Here is a 20,485-nt window from a genome sequence, read left to right as displayed (position 1 = left end):
TTTTACTCCTTTCTGTTGCTTTCAAGAGACCAGGCCCTCTGTTAACCTTACCTTAGGAATTTGGGCAGGAATGCAGAAGCTTCCTGAAGTTGACTATTCTTCCTATCTCTTAGGAAAGGCCTAAACTCTTTGAAGAGATTATTCTGAGGTATCCCAAAAGGATGGGAGAGAAGGGAATGTCTTTGAAGACAAGGAGAGAAAAAGGGGGAAATTCTCCCAGCCTGGAAAACAGACACAAGTTGATGGGTCTCAGAAGAGCAAGACTCCACACGTGTGCTTAGAGATGCTCAGAGCACACGTAGAGCCGGTCAGGCACATCAGTCTCAGGCATTCGGGGTCTCGGTATCTGACCTAGCATCAAAGCATCCAGGAGGTGCCTTTGCTCACAGACAGCCTATGGACCCTGCCTGTATGACCCCAGCAGGCCTGGGTGTGCCGTCTTGTTGTTCTTAGGGCTTGGAATTTTTGGCAAAGCTGAGGGTGAATAGAAACAGCAGCCCAGTTGGATGGCAGCTCAAGTAGGTTTTAAGTTATTTTTTAAAACACACACAGTATTTTCCACACGCCTGCATATGTGGGGTAGGATTCACACCTGCTGTACTACTGGTAATAAAGTCTAGATCTAGGGGTCACATTTATGTTATGTACTTTTTAGCAACACATACACACAGAGGTGGCTGTGACGTTCCTTCAGGAGAAAGTCCGTGTGTGAGTTACGCTTCCTTCAGTCATGAGCCCCAGTGCTGCCAGCCATAAGTTAATGTTCATGAATCAACAGGATATTTTAAACATGGCATCTTTAAACAGAAACATGCATTAAAGAAGGTTATAGAAACCTAACTCCGTATTTCTCCTAGGAGCGAGGGACCCGTAGTTGCTAATGATTAAGGGCTCATGGTGACTTCCTAGAACAGAACTACCATCAACAATGAGAGTTGGGTGGCTCAGTCGGTTAAGCGTCTCTCTTTAGTTGACTCACTGCTCAGCAATGAACTGCTGATATTCAAATAGTTCATAAAGAGACAACTGTAAAAATTATCACAGTACCTGAAATTTAAATAACATTTTATAATTCCTCAGTATAGGTATAATTCTGAAACTGCCTATGAAAAAAAGGACCTCAAAAACCTAAAAAATGAGAAAAAAAAAACCCGTTTTTCCAAAGATGGTCGAGCACCTCTACCTTCTGCACTGTCTTTCACTGTTGCTTTGGGATGGCATGGATGCCAGGGCTCCTTCCTTCACTTCCTTGAGGTCTCTGTTCATCTGACATCTTTTTGTTTTAAGATTTTATTTATTTATTTGACAGAGAGAGACACAGCAATAGAGGAAATACAGGCAGGGGGAGTGGGAGAGGGAGAAGCAGGATTCCTGCTGTGCAGGGAGCCTGATGCGGGCTCGATCCAGAAGCCGGGGATCCTGACCTGAGCCAAAGGCAGACACTTAACGACTGAGCCACCCAGGCCCCCTGTTCATCTGTCATCCTATCAGTGAGGCCTTCCTGACCAGCCTCTTTACACAGAAGTCCCCTCTGCTTCCTCTTCCCTCTTCTCTGCTCTAGTTTCTTCTGCAGCTCTAAGCAGCATCTGACATGTTACATACTTGTCTGCTTATTTTTGTCCCCTCCAGCCAGAATGTAATAGCCTTTATAAGGGCAAGTCTACATATTTGGCACCTAGAACCATGCCTGGCACAGAGCAGGCACCCAGTAAGTATTTGCTAAATAAATTATTAAATGTAAAGCATAAGTGAGTGAATTCACAGGAACTCAGTGCATGGTAAAGATTAATCACATGTGGCATTTGGTAACATGAGATTAAAGGCACAAAATAATTCAGAAACATATCTTTGCTTCTAGAAATTGTTTAAACTAAGACAAATTCAGAAAATTCAGAACTGACTTTCTAATACCTACATTTTGTGCTAAAGAAAGGATTCCCTGAGTCTATGTATGTACACATAACTTTTTAAAAACATATCAAGAATCTACACTTATGAAATAGAGGAAATGAAGAATTCTTCTTGATATAAACAAGGATTCTCCTTTAAAAATTGTTTTATTTCTGGAGATCTTTAGATAGCAAGTTTCTCCCAAATATAGCAGGTGTGATTTACAGGAAAAATATGAATTGCCCAAAAAATGTTAGGCTCATATCTGCTAATAAAGGTAATATAACTTTTGTAACTCAAACTTCAGATAAATCATCTAATTCCTCTTTCATATTTCTATCCCATCAAGGGCGTTACCTCCCTCATTCTCCACGTGGACTGGCATGGAAACTGGTTTCTTATCAAATGATTCGACTATGGTGCAAGTTTAATTTTATTTGAATGGATATGTATCCATATCATTGTGAAAAAAGTGATGTCACTACACTGTGTTGACACATAGCAACACCACACACAAATACCTCATTAACCTACATAATAATCCATACAGGGCAGATTACCAGTGTCCTCCTCTTACCCTTATACTTTTCTTCTCCTTTTTAAAGATTTTATTTGAGAGGGAGAGAGCACAAGCAGGAGTGGGAGGGACAGGGACAAGCAGACTGCCCACCAAGCAGGGAGTCCCACATAGGGCTGGATCCCAGGACCCCAAGATCATGACCTGAGCCCAAGGCAGACGCTTAACTGGCTGAGCCACCCAGGCCCCCCTCCTCTTACCCTTATAAATGAAACATATCCTTCTGTAAATTAGAATGATGCCTCAGACACAATTTCCAGAAATGTATACTATACCTGTGTGAATCGGTCGCAGTCAACAATGCGGAAAGTTTTGCCATAAATTGTAATGTTTATTCCTCGATTTAGGTCTTTCCAATGGTAATGGTCTCCCTGGTCATTCTTGGTTAGCCGCTGGCGTTTGATTAACTTGCCTTGAAGGATCCCAGAGTTTTCCACAACAGGTTCCATGACAGACATGCTGTCATCTTCCAGATAGTAGTAAATGTTCACTTGACGAATCCTATAATGTTCCTCCGTTGACATAGGAACATCTTCTTGGAAATAGGCATCAAATTTCAGCACCTATAACACACAAAGAAGGGGAAAATGGCATTGCATTAGTCTCTCATCCAAAAAACATCCAGTGCCTTCCTCTAAAGAGAACCACTCGGGGAGAATAAATACTCATCATTCCTATTTTCTAAATTGAAGGGAGTTAAACCACGGCCCGTGGGACCCATCTATCCCTGCCACCTGATTTTGTATGACTGCCAATCTAAGAATGCTTTATTTACATATTTAAATTATTCAAAAAATCAGAAGAATAAAACTCACAACACATGGAAATGATACAAAATTTGAATTTCAGTACCCACAAATAATTATGTAAATAATTAGCAGGTATTTGTCAATGACTGCTTTCCTATTACAAGGGCAGGTTTGAGTAGTTGTGATAGAAACGACATGGGCTGTTACTATGGACTGAATTTTGTCTCCCTCCCCCTCAGAAATTTGTATGAGGAAGCCCTAACCCTTAATACGACTGTACCTGGAGACAAAGTCTTTAGGGAGTAATTAAGCTTAAGTGAGAGCCCAACAGTGGGGCCCTGAACCAAATGAATTGGTGGCTTTGTAAGGAGAGGAAGACCTCTCTCTCAGCAGACTCACCCTGAGGAAAGGCCATGTGAGGACATAGCAAGAAAGCAGCTATCTAAAGCGAGGAAGAGAGCCCTCACCAGAAACTGAATCAGCATGAGAAAATTAATTTCTATTATGTAAGGCACCAGTATGTGGTATTTTATTATGGCAGCTCAAGTTGACTAAGATAGCTACAAAGCCTCAAATATTTACTATTCGGTCCTTCACAGAAAAAGTTTGCTGATGTCTGCTCTAGATACTCAAACTACATACAGACTACTTAGTAATGTGGTCCTTGATGAGATGGCGTAAAGATCTTAACCTCACTAGCTTCACTTCTGTGTCAAAAATCTCTCTTAGAATTTCTGCAGAGTCAAAGATTTGGACCAAACTATAACCTTTGGTTTCAAAATGAAAATGAAGGCTCAAGTCCATTTTCTTTAAGAGTCCCCTGTAAATGCATATTAATGACATATTCATTCTTAGAGAATTCATATGAATGAGACTCAAATCATCAATCCAGCATAGACTCTTTGGATGGTGCGTAAACACACCCTCACTGCACTCAGAAATATACATATGGAGCAAACCCTAGGACCTCTGGGGAGCATCAGTGGGGAGTAAAAATGGCACATTCTATTGCATATTTAAAAACATTAAAAAATATCAAAAGCTTGTGTTAACAGCTTTGGGATTAATTTTAAAACTTTCTTTTAACCTGACTTTATTTTGAATATTTCCTCCCCTGAAGAGAAAAATACTTGAATGATGTTGTAGGTAAACAAGAGTTTGAACCTAAACATTCACGGGAACTAGAGGAACCAACCAAGAAGACCGTTAAGTGAAAACACAAATATGGCTTGATGAATGGGAAGATGCATAATTTTATACATGAGTGCTGTTGCTAAAAAGGTTAGTGTCTACTGTGGAAAAACAAGATTAAAAACAAAAGAGACCGCAGGCGCCTGGGTGGCTCGGTAGTTTAAGCCGCTGCCTTCGGCTCAGGTCGTGGGATCCTGGATCCTGGACCTGGGGCCTGGGGTCCTGGGATCAAGTCCCGCTTCGGGCTCTCTACTCAGCAGGGAGCCTGCTTCCCTCTTACTCTCTCTGCCTGCCTCTCTGCCTACTTGTGATCTCTGTCAAATAAATAAATAAATAATCTAAAAAAAAAAAACAAAACAAAACAAAAGAGATCGGGCAACGGCGCAGGTGAAATATGCATATAATGGAATAAAACCTTAACATTCTTAATAAAAAGGTGAAATGCACGAATGGAATGGAATGTTTAAAGGAGAAAGCTAATATAGTAAAAGCAAAAGACAAAAGATAGTTTCAGGTAACATTTTAGATTGACTGCAAAGTACTGAAATGGAGACATGATCACTAATTCGTGCATGAAATGGTCTGCGCTTGAGCCACAGATATATAAATATATAAAACATGAGAGCCAGAAATGATCAGCTAATTGAACCTTCCTCATTTTACAAACGGAGACTCAGAGTGGTAGATTGACTTGCCTGCGGTCAAATTCAGGGTTAGGGGCACAAGTGGGGCTGAAACTATCTGTAGACTCACAGAGAAATAAGAAAACGGTAAAGAAATACCCAACCATATATCTGATACTGTTCAGGTTCAGCCTCTGAATGGATATATGAATGTGTTCCTAACAGATGATGAGTTCACTGAGATGGGGAAAGGGGGATGATATGGATTCTGGCTGAGACATTTAAAAAATTTTTTTAAACTAAGTGATTATGAATGTAAATGGTATAATTCCACCCCCAGGTTATTTTATATCTTCCAGCCTCTAGTTTCAATAGGTACTCAATTAAAGTTGACTAGCTAGATGAACACTGTATAGACATTTAGCAAAAAGAATAAAATGAAAAAAAAAAAAGACAGAAAGAAAACAGGCTAGGAGTAAATTAGGAGACTTAACTTGTAAAAACTGGTCATTCGTTTTCAGTCTCAGTTATACATAAAAATCATCTGGAGATTAAGATCAATGAGGGTTAGGATGACATCTCAGTTTCTTAAAAGTCCCACTAGGGATTCTGTTGTATGGACGGGGTTAGGACTACCTCACCTTAATTTAAAGAGGAGGCTCACTGACAAGGAAAATCAGGGATGGTATGGAAATGTCAACAGATGGAAATAAAATAGTTCACATTACAAAAGCGTAAGGGTAAATGAGACAGAAATGAAAATGTTACAGTACCCTTTAGTTAAATTATGCTAAACCTGAAACATTCCCTAAAAAATAAAAACTTACGGAGACAGCCTGGCGAAAACTGACAAAAGATGGAGTTGTTACCATGATGACATTTTGCATTTCACAAAGACTAAGAATGTGCCATCAGTACCAATAAGACTTCCAAAAAGTAGACGGCACAGAGCAGGTAAACGTGGAGCAATACGAACTCAAGAATTCAGACTTCATCCAACTTTTCTTTAACTGTATTTGGAAAATACTTCAGAGAAGTCTACAGGGAATTATTTTCTGTAATAAGCTTCCTGACTAAAGAAAGCCTCTTTCAATCCTGAGTTCAGCTGTCTATGACTAAAGGTTGAGGCATTTGAACAATTTTCTCCTCAGAGCCCTCTGGAAAACCTGTGGTTTGCTGTTGACTTTTCTGCAAACATTTGGCTCTCAGAAATTTGAATTCAAGGGTACCCTGAAATCCCAGACGATACCTTTTTGTCAAAAGCCACATGTGCAGGAATAAATTGTGCAGGTGGGGCCTGCTTAGGTTGGCCATAAGTTAAAACTGGTGCCTTGCTGGCCAACTCATCCAGCTCAGCCTGGGACAGCTGGTTGACCTGGAGCCGCTCCCCGCCTATCCCAACTGTTGGACGTCGAACAACTGCATAGCCATTCCTGTAGCCCAGCGTCTGGCTTCTATGAAATGCTGTTTTCTGAATAACAAAAGAAGTGTTTCATTAATAATAGTTTATGAATATGTGTTAGGTAAAAGACCTAACTTTCAGAAACATCATAACTTAAACCTTATAAACATCACAAACCTTGTATCAAAAAGCTTACCTATACCAGAGGCTTCTTATATTTTAAGCTAAACACCTGGTCAGGAACAGGGAGAAAAGCAGCAACCTGAGCTTAAAATAAAACTTAAAGCCACGTTCCAGAATGCCCAATTTAATTACCAGCTCACATTTCATTAGAAACTAAAATATTGCCTTATCTATACTCTTAATCTTTCACTTAATTCTTTCTATGTTTTTAATCTTATCTACTGTTCAGAAACCATGGAACCTAGAAGATCTGACTCTATGAAATGAATTTTTACCCAAAATAAAAGGCCCTTCTTGTTATAGTAACACAGATACATTCATACAACTCTTTGGAAAGCAAGTATTATATATTTAAAGTCTTGAACTCAATAATTTTACCCTTGATCCTTTATTTTAAAAATATAATCCAAATTATGGCAAAGAACACTATGCCTAAAGCTGACCATTATAATGTTAATTACAATAGTAAACACTGAAAACAATATAAAAGACACACATATGAGTTAATAATGGAAAACTCACTATATGAACTATGACGCAGCTATTAAAATATTGGTTTTAAAGACTACATGGCAATCTGTGAAAAATGTTTATGATTTAATAAGCCAAAAAGAGCAGCATATAAAATTATATGTATACTATAGGGTCCCTGGTGGCTTAGCCAGTTAAGCAATTGCCTTCAGCTTGGGTCATGATCTTATGGTCCTGGGAATGAGCCCCACCTCAGTCTCCTTGCTCAGTGGGGAGTCTACTTCCCCCTCTCCCTCTGATCCTCCTCCCCACTTGTGCTCTCTCTCTGTCTCAAATAAATAAATAAAATCTTAAAAAAATTTTTTTTAAATTATATGTATACTATAATTAGAAGCATGTAAACATGTACACAAAAAGAAACTGGATTTGGATAATGTTCTCTGTATTCTTTCTGAATTGTTAATTTTTTATAATGAACTTTTTTTGGCAATTGAAAAAAACAAAAGATTAAATAAAAAAAGAAGGAAGTGTAAAGGAAATATTTTTGAAGGCAAAGGAGAGACCAAAATGATAACATATGACACCCCAGCCCCCCCACCCCTCCACAAAGATCAACAATTAGACAGTTATCCATAGACCAAAGCAGCTCTGGAAGAGATTTGGAGTCCAGTTAGGAGATTTTAGGAACACAGTGGAACAAAAAACCTGAGAATAACTACTCAAGGAGAAGGAAGACTTCATTTTGCCTGCATTACCTCATCCTCCAAGCCAGCATTGCTCAGTGTCAAGAGGGAACTTCCTGGCCAAAAAGAGGTCCCCTGGCCAGGATGGAAGAGCAACCAGCTTCTCCAGTCTTTTGGGGCAGTCCACAAAGATCCCATGTTAGTTTCCTCCCACCCAGACCAGCAAAGCTGAAGAGTATAAGACCACCTAGGAACATGGAAGCAAAAGTAAGGGCTACTGGCAGCAGCCCCTCAGTGGGAGTGACCAGGGTGTGTAGACACCTGCTCCGCAGATAAACCCAGCAGATCTTACCACTGACCCAAAGCCAAGGGCCAGGATAGTTGTAGCCACTGGGTAGCCTCTGCAGATTTCGTCAGCTTTCATCCCAGAGGCATTCATGATTCCAGGTGTCAGAGCCCCTTCCCCTTCCTCCCCTCCCCATATCCCTGCCAGAGCCTGGGAACCACACAGGCAGCCAGCTCAGGCCTCTGCAGCTGCTGGAGTGCAAGATGCCAGCACAGACAGCCTCTGGCTGACCCCTCCCCTGTTCATGGACTTGGAACTAGCCCCTCCAGCTGTGCATCTGCACACGGCCCAACCCTCATCACAGGCCTCCACTGATGTGTGCATGTTGGGGAGAGAGTGTGCAGCCAAACCAGGGCCTCCTGCCAGTGGGCTCATAGTTGGCCCTGGCCTTTGCCTTCTCAGCTTCCCACCACTCTGTGTATGTCTTCAAATGGCCCCTGCCATTACATAGGCACCAACTGCTGACACCCTACAGCCAATTATGTGTACCCCTACCTACTCCAGTCACCACTGCTGGCTTGCCCTGCTCCCTATCTGCTGGACCTGGAGGTTGCCAAAGACCCCTTGCAGCCACTATACACACTCCATAGCACCTGTCAAAGGCCACACAGTTGTCAGTGCCATAGACCCCAGTATCATATAGCCCTGCCCTTGGAGTCTTATACCACTAGACCCAGGAACACAGCAAGCTTCAGCATGCCTCCACCTACAGGTGAAAGTCATCCCATACCAAAGTCAGTCCATAAAGTCTGGAAGAGGTAGCTGCTTCTTTATGTGAAGACACCTATGCAAGATATAGGGATCATGAAGAACCAGGGAAACATGATTCCATCACTTATAATAACTGGTCCCAAAGAAAGGAAGAACCAGGAATTGCCTAATGAAAAAGATTCAAAATTCTCCTAAAGATGCTCAGAGACCTACAAAAGAACAGAGATGGGCAATTTAATGATATCAGGAAAACAACAAAGGAACAAAGTGAGAAATTCTACAAAGACGTTTAGAAAACATAAAAAAGAGCCAAATGGAAATTCTGGAGCTGAAGAAGACCATGACTGAACTAAAGAATTCAACTATAACTTCAAAAGAAGATTTGAACAAGCAGAAGAAAGAATCTGTAAGCTAGAAGAAAAATAACTTGAAGTTAACAAATCAGAGGAGAAAAAAAAAAAGAGTGAAAAGGAATGAAGAAAGCCTATGGGACTTATGGGATACCAACAAGAAAAATCACGTATGTATCACTATATCCTTCTCTAGAAGGAGAAGACAGAAAGAGGTAGAAAGCTTATTTAAAGAAATAATGTTTGAGAACTTCTCAAACCTGGGTAGAGATTTGGACACTCAAGTTTGTGAAGTTATCGGTACTCATAATTTCAATCTAAATCATCTTCTCCAAGACACATAGTAATAAAGTGGTCTAAAATCAAAGACAAAGAGAGAATTTCAAAAGCAGTAAAGAAAGAAACTCATAAAAAGGAACTTCCATAAGTGATCAGATTTCTCACCAGAGATCTTGAAGGCCAGGAGAGAATGGGATCATCCATTCCAAGTGTTAAAAGAAACAGCCAACCCAGGATATTTTACCCAGAAAAAATGTGCTTCAGAAAGGAAGGCAAGATAAAGACATTCCCTAATAAACAAAGAGAGGATTCATTGCCACTAAACCTGCCTTATGAGGAATGCTGAAAGAAGTTCTTCAAGCTGAAACAAAAAGGCATTAATTGGTAACATGAAAATACACAACACATGGATAAAGGTGAGCATATAGTCAGATTCAGAATACCTTAATACTGTAACACAGTGATGTGTTCACTTCTTCATTCTAGTATAAAGATTAAAGGAAAAGTATTGAAAACCTCTCTAGCTCCAATAATCTGTTAGTGAATGCAAAACATAAAAATATGTAAATGGTGACATCAAAAAACATAAAATGAAAGGATATATAAGGATATAAGGATAAGGATAGGGTGTTTATATGTGATCAAGGCTGAACTGTTCTCAGTATAGATTGTTACATATGTTTCATGTGAGTCTCATGCTAACCACAAAGCAAAAATCTACAGCAGTTTCACAAAAAATGAGAAAGAAACCAAAGATACTACTATGACTAATCATCAATTCACAAAGGAAGAGAGCAAGACAGGAAGAAAGGAACAAGGGAACTACAAAACAGCCAGAAAACTTAAAGTGGTAGGGACGCCCACATGGCTCAGTTGGTTAGGCGTCTGCCTTCGGCTTTGGTCATGATCCCTGGGTCCTGGGATCGAGTACCATGTCAGGCTGCCTGCTCGACAGGGCGCCTGCTTCTCCCTCTGCTTGCCTCTCGCTCTGCCTGCTGCTCCCCCTGCTTGTGCTCTCTCTCTCTAACGAATAAATAAAACCTTTTAAAAAAATGGCATTAGTAAGTCCTTACCTATCAATAGTTACTCTAAACATAAATGAATTGAATTTTCTAATTTAAAGGCAAAAAGCTGGATGATTTTTAAAAAACCCACAAGATCCAACTATATGTTGCCCATACTATAAGAGACTCGTTTTGGCTTGAAGCACACTCATAAACTGAAAGTAAAGGGATGGAAAAAGATAATCCATGCAAGTAAAAACCAAAAGAGAGCATGAGTAATTATACTTAGAGCAAACAAAATAGACTTTATGCCAAAAATGCTAACAAGAAACACAGATGGTCATTATATAAAGGTAAGGTGATCAATTTAACAAGAAGATATAACAACCACCCAAAACTAATACAAAACTGTATGTTAATTATGCAGGAATTAAAATAAAACAAACAAACAGAGGGGAAAAGATATAATGATCATAAATATATATGTACCCCACATCAAAGCAGATACTAATAGATCTGAAGGGAGAAATAGCCAACAAGACAATAATAGTAAGGGATTTCAACAGATGACTAAATCAGATAGGAAATGAACAAGGAAAGGTTGGATTTCAATCATACTTTAGACCAAACAAACATAAAAAAAAAATCTATCCACCACCCCCAAAATACACTCTTCTAAAGTATACAAACATCCTTCAGGATAGGTTATATGAAAGGTGACAAAACAAGTCTTAGCAGATTGAAATCATACCTACTATGCTTTTGCACCACAATGGTATGAAACCAGAAATCAGTAACAAGAAGAAAATTGAAAAATTCACAAATATGTGGAAATCAAACAACACACTCTTGTACAACCAGTGGGTCAAAGAAGAAATCAAAACGGAAATCAAAAAGTATCTTGAAACAAATGAAAATAGAAGCATAACATATGTAAACCTTTGGGAACCTGCAAAAGCAGTTTAATAGTGTGTGTGTGTGTGTGTGTGTGTGTGTGTGTGTGTGCGTGTGTGTGTGTGTGTGTGTATTTTGGGTTTTTATGTTGTTGTTGTTTTTTTTAGACAGCAAGAGAGTGATGGAGAGAGGGAGCTGTGGGGGTGGGAGGTGGGGCACTGAGGGAGAGAGAGAATCCCAAGAAGGCTCCCTGCCCAGGGCAGCGCCCAACACAGGGCTGAATACCACGACCCTGAGATTATGACCCAAGCCAAAACCAAAAGTCAGATACCCGACCAATCAAGACACCCAGGTGTCCCAATAGAGGATTTTATAGTGATAAATTCATGCATTAAGGAATGAGAAAGATCTCCCTGATATCAATACCAGATAAGGATACTATATGAAAAGAAAGTTACAGACCAATTTCATTGATAAATATAGATGCAAAAAATATAAAAAAATATTAGCAAACCAAATTCAACAGCTCATTAAAAGGATCATACATCATGACGAAGTAGTATTCCTGAGATGCAAAGATGATTCAACATATATACATCAGTACTTGTTATACAACACATTAAGAGAATGAAAGATAAAAATCAAAAGATCATCTCAACAGCAGAAGAAAAAGTGTTTGACAAAACATCCTTTCATAATAAAAATCTGACAACTGGAATATAGAAGGAACATACCTTAACATAGTAAACGCCATATGTGACAAGTCCATAGCTAATATCAAACTTGATGGTGAACGGTTGAAAACTTTCCCTCTAAGATCAAGAACAAGACAAGGGTGTCCACTCTTACCATTCCTATTCACCATAGAACTAGAAGTCTTGGCCAGAGCAATCAAGCAACAACAAGAAGTAAGAGGCATCCAAATAGGAAAGGAAGAAGTAAAACCCTCTTTGTATGCAGATGACATGATCTTACATTCAAAAAACCTAATGTTATGGACATTGGGGAGGGTATGTGCTATCGTGAGTGCTGTGAAGTGTGTAAACCTGGCGATTCACAGACCTGTACCCCTGGGGATAAAAATACATTATATGTTTATAAGAAAAAAAAAATTGGAAGGGGAGGCGAACCATAAGAGACTATGGACTCTGAAAAACAACCTGAGGGTTTTGAAGGGGCGGGGGTGGGAGGTTGGGGGAACCAGGTGGTGGGTAATAGGGAGGGCACGTATTGCATGGAGCACTGGGTGTTGTGCAAAAACAATGAATACTGTTACGCTGAAAAAAATAAATTAATTAAAAAAAAAAACAAAAAACCCTAAAGACTCCAGCAGAAAACTGTTAGAACTAATCAATGAATTCAGTAAAGTTGCAGGATACAAAATCAATATACAGAGAAAAATTGTGTTCCTATACACTAACAATGAACTATCTGAAATTGAAATTAAGAAAACAATTTCATTTACAATAGCACAAAAACAATAAAATACTTAGGAATAAATTTAAGAACATGAAAAACCTATACACTGAAAACTATAAGACACTAATGAAAGAAATTAAAGAAGGCACAAACAAATGAAAAGATATCTTGTGTTCTTGTACTGGAAGAATTAAAACTGTTTAAATGTCCACACTCTCCAAAGTGATCTACAGATTCAATGCAATCCTTATCAAAATTTCAATGGCATGGGGCGCCTAGGTGGCTCTGTGGGTTAAGCCTCTGCCTTCGGCTAGGGTCATGGTCGCAGGGTCCTGGGATTGAGCCCCACATAGGGCTCTCTGCTCAGTGGGGAGCCTGCCTCCCCCACCCTTTCTGCCTGCCTCTCTGACTACTTGTCATCTCTGTCTGTCAAATAAATAAATAAAAATCTTTTAAAAAAACATATTTTTAAAAAAATTTCAATGGCATGTTTCACAGAAATAGAAAAAACAATCCTAAAATTTGCATGGAACCACAAAAAAACCCCAAATAGCCAAAGCGGTCCTGAAAAAGAAGAGCAAAGCTGGAGGCATCACACTTTCTGATTTCAAGCTATCATTACAAAGCTACAATAATCAAAACTACCTGGTACTGGCATAAATATATAGTGAGTGCTGTGAAGTGTGTAAACCTGGCGATTCACAGACCTGTATCCCTGGGGCTAATAATACATTACAGGTTTATAAAAAAATTAAAAATTTTTTTAAAAATTTAAAAAATTTTTAAAAAGAGACACATAAGCCAATGGAACAGAATAAAGCCCAGAAATAAGCTCGTGCATATATGGTCAACTGTCTTTGACAAGGGTGTCAAGAACACATTGGGGACAGGACAGTCTCTTCAGTAAGTGGCTGGGAAAACCGGGTATCCCCACAAAAGAATGAAATCAGATCCCTATTTTATAGAACTCACAAAAGTTACTCAAAGTGATCGAAGACTTAAACATAAGACCTGGAACTGTAAAACTCCTTGAAGGAGTAAAGGGGAAAAGCTCCCTGACATTGGTTTTGACAATGACTTCTAGATATAATACCAAAAGCACAGTCAGCAGAGGCAAAAATAAACAAGTGGAGCTACATAAAATTAAAAAAGCTTCTGTACAGCAAAGGAAATAATCAACAAAATGACAAGGCAACCTAGGGAATGGGAGAAAATATTTACAAACTGTTTTGGTCTGTTTGGGCTAGTCTAACAAAATACCAGAGACTAGGTAGCCTCCCCACCCCTCTTAGTAATTATGGTTCTTCCTCTGAACGCTTTGAGAGTTATACACATCTAGTTCTTCAGTGCTAAATAAGGATAGTGACCATGTTTTCCAAATTTCAAATAAGGCAAAAGGTTGACACTTGGTCAGTCTATTTAAAATAGAAAGAAGGGCGCCTGGGTGGCTCAGTGGTTTAAGCCGCTGCCTTCGGCTCAGGTCATGATCTCAGGGTCCTGGGATCGAGCCCTGCATCGGGCTCTCTGCTCGTCAGGGAGCCTGCTTCCCTCTCACTCTCTCTGCCTGCCTCTCTGCCTACTTGTGATCTCTCTCTGTCAAATAAATAAATAAAATCTTTTAAAAAAATAAATAAATAAATAAAATAGAAAGTAAGTCCAAGGCACAATTCATGTTATATGAAGTACAGCGATGTACATTCTCAGAGCCTGGGACCTCCAGTCCGCATCTGTGTAATCCCCCAAATCGACTCACCCCTCCTGTTGGTAACCCACACTCACCAACACCAATGCTGAGGCTGTTCCTGCATAGGGCAGGGATGTGCCTACATTTTCTAACTAACATAAAACGGAAAAGTCCACTGAAGGAAAAGCTCTGTGATGCTGTGTCTTAATGCAGGGATAATTATGAAGAAGCAGCTCAGAATCCAGACTCTCTCACCAAAATTTCAACTTCAATGCATTCTCCCAAAGAAAAAAATTGGACTACATATTTTATCTTACCTTCATACCCATGGAAAGGAGCTTTTAGCTTAGATTATTAAACTATACAAATACAAATTATTATTGTCTTATCTATGATAATTTACTGAATCTCAACATTGATTTTCAAACATATTTCTGTAACCAGGTTAAAATCAAAACAAATACGAATAATTTTGTCAAGGGCTAAGCTATGTCAGAAGGGGGAAAAAAGTGTTTTTTTTTTCCTCTTCAATTTTATTTTTAAAGATTTTATTTTTATTTACTTGACAGACAGATCTCAAGTAGGCAGAGAGGCAGGCAGAGAGAGAGAGGAGGAACCAGGCTCCCTGCTGAGCAGAGAGCCCGATGTGGGGCTCGATCCCAGGACCCTGGAATCATGACCCGAGCCGAAGGCAGAGGCTTTAACCCACTGAGCCACCCAGGAGCCCCTCCCTCTTCAGTTTTGTCTACAGAACACAAAACAGTTAAAGTAGGGAAGGAGCAAAATAATCAAATCAGGAATATTTCATTAAAAAGTTAGAAAAGAATAGGAGCACAGGAAGGGGGGGGGGCAGCTAATCAATTGTGAATGAAAGGACTGGAATGGAATTATCTCCAGTAAAGCAGGGAGGGATGGTTTGGGAGGAAGATAGGCAAGTGTTGAAAGTCTAACTTTTGGAGAAACAGCAATTGAGAAAGAAGATAAAACAGGACGGGGGAGAAGGTGGGACTGAGTTCTAGAAAAGTCGGAAGTGCTAAACGGAAAGGGGGTGGGGCTAGGTAGAAGCATAAACTAGGAGAGCGGAGACTGCGTACTAGAACCTGGTGGAAAGGAGAGAATGAGTGGAAATGATATGTATGAGACAGGAAACGGAGCTGGGAGGGGGTTAGATTAGCGGGTCCAGGATAAGGAAGGCGAAGGAGGAGAGCGGGAATGATGTGCCTGGGAGATGGGCAGGATGGGGCTGTGGGAAGGAGGACCGAGATGTAGGGAGGCTGAGTGGGTGAAGGGGCTAGGCTGGGGGACTGAGGGCGGCTAAGAAGGGAGCTGGGCAGGGAGGGGTACGGTGTGGGAGAACGAGCGGGGGGGGGAGCTAGCCAGAGCTTGGGAGGAAAGTGGGGGTAAAACAGAGATCTAGAGGAAGAGGCAGAGGCTGAACGAGCAGGGCAAGAGGAAGAACGCGGCCAGGACGACGAGAACGAAGGAGGTCAAAAAATCCCTGGATGGAGTGAAAAAACTAGAGAGGATGGAGCGGAGGGCAAAGGATGGGAGAGAGAGGATGAGGCTGGAGGGGGAGGACGACGGAACTATGGTGGCGGACAGAGAAAAGTTGAGGGCAGAGGACGGGTCTGAAGGGAGAGAGCAATTCTGGGTGGAGGAGAAGGCAGGTGCACCAAGGAGCGAGCCCTGCGAGGCTGCCAGGGGGTGGGGTCCTCACCGTGGAGTCCTTAAAGGACGTGCCCGGGAGAAAGGGCAGGCCATGTACAGGGTTGGACACCATCACGGCCGCTTTTGCCGCCGCCACCTGGGTCGAGTGTTGGCCTTCCCGGTTGCCCGGGCGACGAGCCGCGTCAGCCGGCCTCGCGAAGCTCCATGGTGATCCCAAACATCCGGCCAGGCGGGCGTGGGGGCGGGGCCTGAGGCGCGGGCGCGAAGGGTCTGCGCGTGCGCCGCCCGCGGGCCGGGCTTTCAGGCGCAGAGGCAGTAGCAGTCACAGACTCGGGGAGGTGGGACCCAGTGGGCGGGGTGGGAGGAAAGACTGCGAAGAGGCTGCGGTCTTCGCCGGGAGGTCGAGGGGTGGGAACGGGCCCTTAGATGAGTGACAGTGGAGGGGAAGCTGCTTCCTTCCGTCCACTCAGTCCTCACCGCTGCCCGCCCGCACTGTGAGCTCGGGCCCCTCTTCTCCTAGCCCTGGGCAAAGGGCTCTTGTCCCGGTTCGCACTGAAGTGTAAATGGCTCGTTCCGGTTGAAAGTGGCACCCGGTGCCGGGGCTTGTTGGGGGCCAGGGGCTGCAGATTATTCATGGTTGTATCTCTTGCTCAAGGATGTTCAGTGAACTAATGCAACCGTCTCATCCCCGATCCTCCCACTACCGCATTATCATTTTCCATCATCACCTCTCTCTGCCCTACGGTCAACACCAGCCGCTCTGCAGCCTCCCAATTCTTGAAGGCTGGGCCTCGCTGATTCACCCCAGGACACTCAATATTCGTTGACTGGAGAGCTATAGGGTGCTTATCTCAATTCTCCCCATCTCTATACGGATCTGCCGCTGCAATGCAAAAATCCGACCCACAGGGGGAAATGCATCCCCTTCGAAGAGATAACTAAGTCATGAAGAGGCGAATAAGTGGGTTGAAATATTGTCAGGATCGTAGGTATTCTCGCCTTCGGGTATTTTTATAAAAGTTGTTTAAATTATGATGTCTTAAAAGAAGTATGATCCCGTTCCTTAAGCATTTTCAGGAAAGCGAGGAAAAAAACCTATCCGTCAGCCCCGGGGAGTTTAAAAATAAAAACAAAACGCGAACAATGTCCCTGGTGCCGGGACATGGGATTCATTAGGTCTGAAATAGACCCCAGGAATCTGATTTTTCTAACAGCTGTTTCTGATGAGGAGCCAGTTTAGGAACGTGATAGAGTAGCAAGCCTGCCGCAGACACTGAAACTCCACGTCATGGGTAGTTTAGTGCTAATGCAGACAGCAGCTTTAGTTTTATTGCTGCTTGTCAGACAAATCCCCCTGTTGGGTTTCACTAATGGGCATGAAGCTCAGGGGGCCCAGGATATGAATACACTGGCGGCACCTGAAGCAGTTATTGGTGGCTGCCTCCACATCCTGCCGGAACAGTTTCTTTTCGGCTAACCCAGCCTCTCTACTCCCTATTTCTGTTTTCCTGTTCTTGTCCCCTCGCCTTTTCTTACCTTTAATTTTTTTTTAAATTTTCTATTAGTAAATTACCTTAATGTGGGCATTTAATGCTTTAAAAAAATCAATTACCATTGCTGAATTTACCGAAAACTTTGAAAGTATCTGTCCATTGCATTATATCATAGCCACTTACCTAGGATGCAAGTCAGTTACTGGAAGAATATTTCAAAATGGCAAGTTCAACCTTCAAAGAGGTTGAGGATGCCTCTCTCACTTCTCTCCACCTCACTGATGCTGAGTACCCAGAAACACTCCTAGCTATAATCCTTGCTGACTCTTGATGATAACCTTTAACTCTTACCAGTTATATGATCCTGCCCTCCCCTGTATCTTAAAAGAAGTAAATCCATGGCATTAGGATACACTTGAAAGAGCCCTTCCAGACTAATTGCGTGGTTGCACTTGGGTCTATATTCCCCAGATTGGGAGGGAAAGAGTCCATGGGAGCTGGAAAGGATAAGTCATGTCTAAGCTTATTGTCCATTGTGACATCTGTTTCTATTTGAGGAGTGGCCTCTGCTCAAATGTCTTTCTGTTCCAGAAGAGTACACTAGTTAAATGGTTAACCAAGTGTGTTTTAACTATTTTCAGACCCTGGAAATGTGTGGTGAGGAAAACTTTTATTGGTCTATATTCTCCTAAAAATGCCATCACCTCCGAGGAGAGGAAGCTGGACAGTGTTGATAAATGCTAAAAATTACAGGGACAAGTCTGTAAAGAAGTGGGAAAAAACTAAAAAATAAAGGTAGGGCTTCAGAAAATTTTTTGAACCCTGATTAAAGAGTTTGTATCCCGGGGTGCCTGGGTAGCTTCGTCGGTTAAGCGTCTGCCTTCAGTTCAAGTCATGATGCCAGGATCCTGGATCCAGCCCCATGTCAGGTTCTCTGCTCAGTGGGAAGTCTGCTTCTCCCTCTGCCTCTCCCCCTGTTCCTGGCTTGTGCTCTCCCTCTTGCTCACTCTCTATCTCTCGCTCTCTCACTCAAATAAATAAAAATATTTTTTAAAAAGAGTTTATATCCCATTTCTCCCAAACATGACTACTCAGCATGGATCACACTTTAATTTGCACTCATCATTTTCTACTTTGTGCAATATACAGCAGAGAGTAGGAACCTGACCCTTCCTGGCAGCTAAAGTAAAAAGTGCCATGGTCCATGGGGCACCTGGGTGGCTCAGTCGTTAGGCATTTGCCTTCTGCTCGGGTCATGATCCCAGGGTCCTGGGAACAAGGGCCTCACCGAGCTGTCTACTTCTCCCTCTCCCACTCCCCCTGCTTATGTTCCATCCATCTCTCCCTCTCTCTCTCTCTCTCTCTCTCTGTCAAATAAATAAAATCTTAAAAAAAAAAAAAAGTGCCATGGTCTGAAGGCTGTGCATAAAGCCTGGACTCAGAAGACCACAGAGATATTGCATAACTTTAGCAAGTGTTTCAAAACTTAGGGAAATGAAAATTTGGAAAGATCAGTCTGCCAGCTGACCAAAGCTGAAAGAGGGCCTTATGTTGGATGACGACTCCCAGGAACTGATGGGTATCAGACTAGCAGAGGTTAAAATAAAGAGGTTGCCTAAATTAAGCATCTCCTTTTTCAGCATTTTGCCCAGAGCACTGGCTTTATCCAGAATTTGTTTGCAATCCTGTGATATTATTCTTGAGTACCTAAAGTCACTGGACATATATCAAACAGGTGTGTGTGTGTGTGTGTGTGTGTGTGTGTGTGTGTGTGTGTGTGTGTGTCCCTCAGATATTTATGCAATGATTTTGTGGTGCTCCACTTCCCTCTTCTGGATAAAAATGGTACAGCATGGTTTTTTGGGAAAACTATACACCTGTAAGATTGAAAGTGCAGGGGGTGTGGCTAGTTAGTGACCATAGTGGTAAGACCTTGCAGGGGAGTGTCCCTCAGAGTGTGATCCAGCATTCATTTCCACCACTCACTCCTTAGTTCCTGGAATCTCTTATTTAAGAAGAGTGCCCAGTCAAGCTACCTCAATCTTTGCAAAGTATGGTAGAAGGAGAGAGAAATATCATCAGGGATTTCCAAGTAGTTACAGGAGCAGATTTAGGTTCCACAGGTAATCTTCATTGAACACAAACTCATGCAATTTGGTTTTAGACTGTTTTGGCCTTGCAGTGGGTTCCTGCCAGGGGTTTTGAAAAATTTGTGTTTCTGCTGCTTTTTTCTTCCTTAAGTCAAACCCATTCTATGACTTTAGCTGATTCAGATGGAATCCCTCCTCTCTGAATAAGCCTATCAAATCAAACATTACCTCACAGAATCAGAGATTGCCACTAGTACTTACTGAATGCAAACTTTGTGCTAAGGTATTTTTCCCATAGTAAAATTAGTGAGATTCCAAAATGATTTGTTCTTGTTGGGGGAGAAACACTGAGTGGAGATGCTTTGCATGTTTCCATAGTTGTCTTTGAGAAAAAGAAATTGCATTAGCCCAGAATAGTGTTCAAGTTCACTTTAATGAGTAATAGGATATGTTTAATAGGTCCCGACGACAAGGAAGGATCCACTAGAGAAATGTAGGAAAATAATTGAGGAGAGTCAGTGTTTCTTAAAGCTGGTTTGAGTTCTCGAAGGTCTTCCAGATGGTCACAGACGGCTTCTGAGACTGATGTTTGTCATGTGACGTTGGATTCTAGCACAAAAGTGCATTTAAAAATTTCACTATCCATGCTGCTTCAGCAGTAAGAGCCTAAGGATGTATGCTTGGCCCAAGTGTCTAGAAATGAAATAAGAACTGCATCTTTAGGTTTATTTCATTTATGAGGGCACATAAAACAAAAATCCACATTACCTTTCCTTCC

The 20,485-nt window shown here is 41.6% G+C and overlaps 1 protein-coding gene across 1 annotated transcript in view; it reads right to left on the bottom strand.

Moving 5' to 3' along the window:
* The window catches only part of EFHC1 (EF-hand domain containing 1), a 59,080-nt gene extending 42,780 nt beyond the window's left edge, over positions 1–16,300 (bottom strand). The window contains exons 1-3 of the mRNA XM_046005835.1: positions 16,174–16,300; positions 6,280–6,501; positions 2,743–3,030 (exon numbers count right to left, since the gene is read on the bottom strand). Of these exons, the coding sequence (XP_045861791.1) occupies positions 2,743–3,030; positions 6,280–6,501; positions 16,174–16,236 (573 nt within the window). The 5' untranslated portion in view covers positions 16,237–16,300. The remainder of the gene's footprint in view (positions 1–2,742; positions 3,031–6,279; positions 6,502–16,173) is intronic.
* Between the last annotated feature and the right edge of the window lie 4,185 nt (positions 16,301–20,485).

Source organism: Meles meles, chromosome 5, assembly GCF_922984935.1.
Source record: "Meles meles chromosome 5, mMelMel3.1 paternal haplotype, whole genome shotgun sequence".
Classification (NCBI taxonomy): domain Eukaryota; kingdom Metazoa; phylum Chordata; class Mammalia; order Carnivora; family Mustelidae; genus Meles; species Meles meles.
The sequence above is the reverse complement of the archived record's forward strand: the minus strand, read 5'-3'. Positions and strand labels throughout refer to the sequence as shown.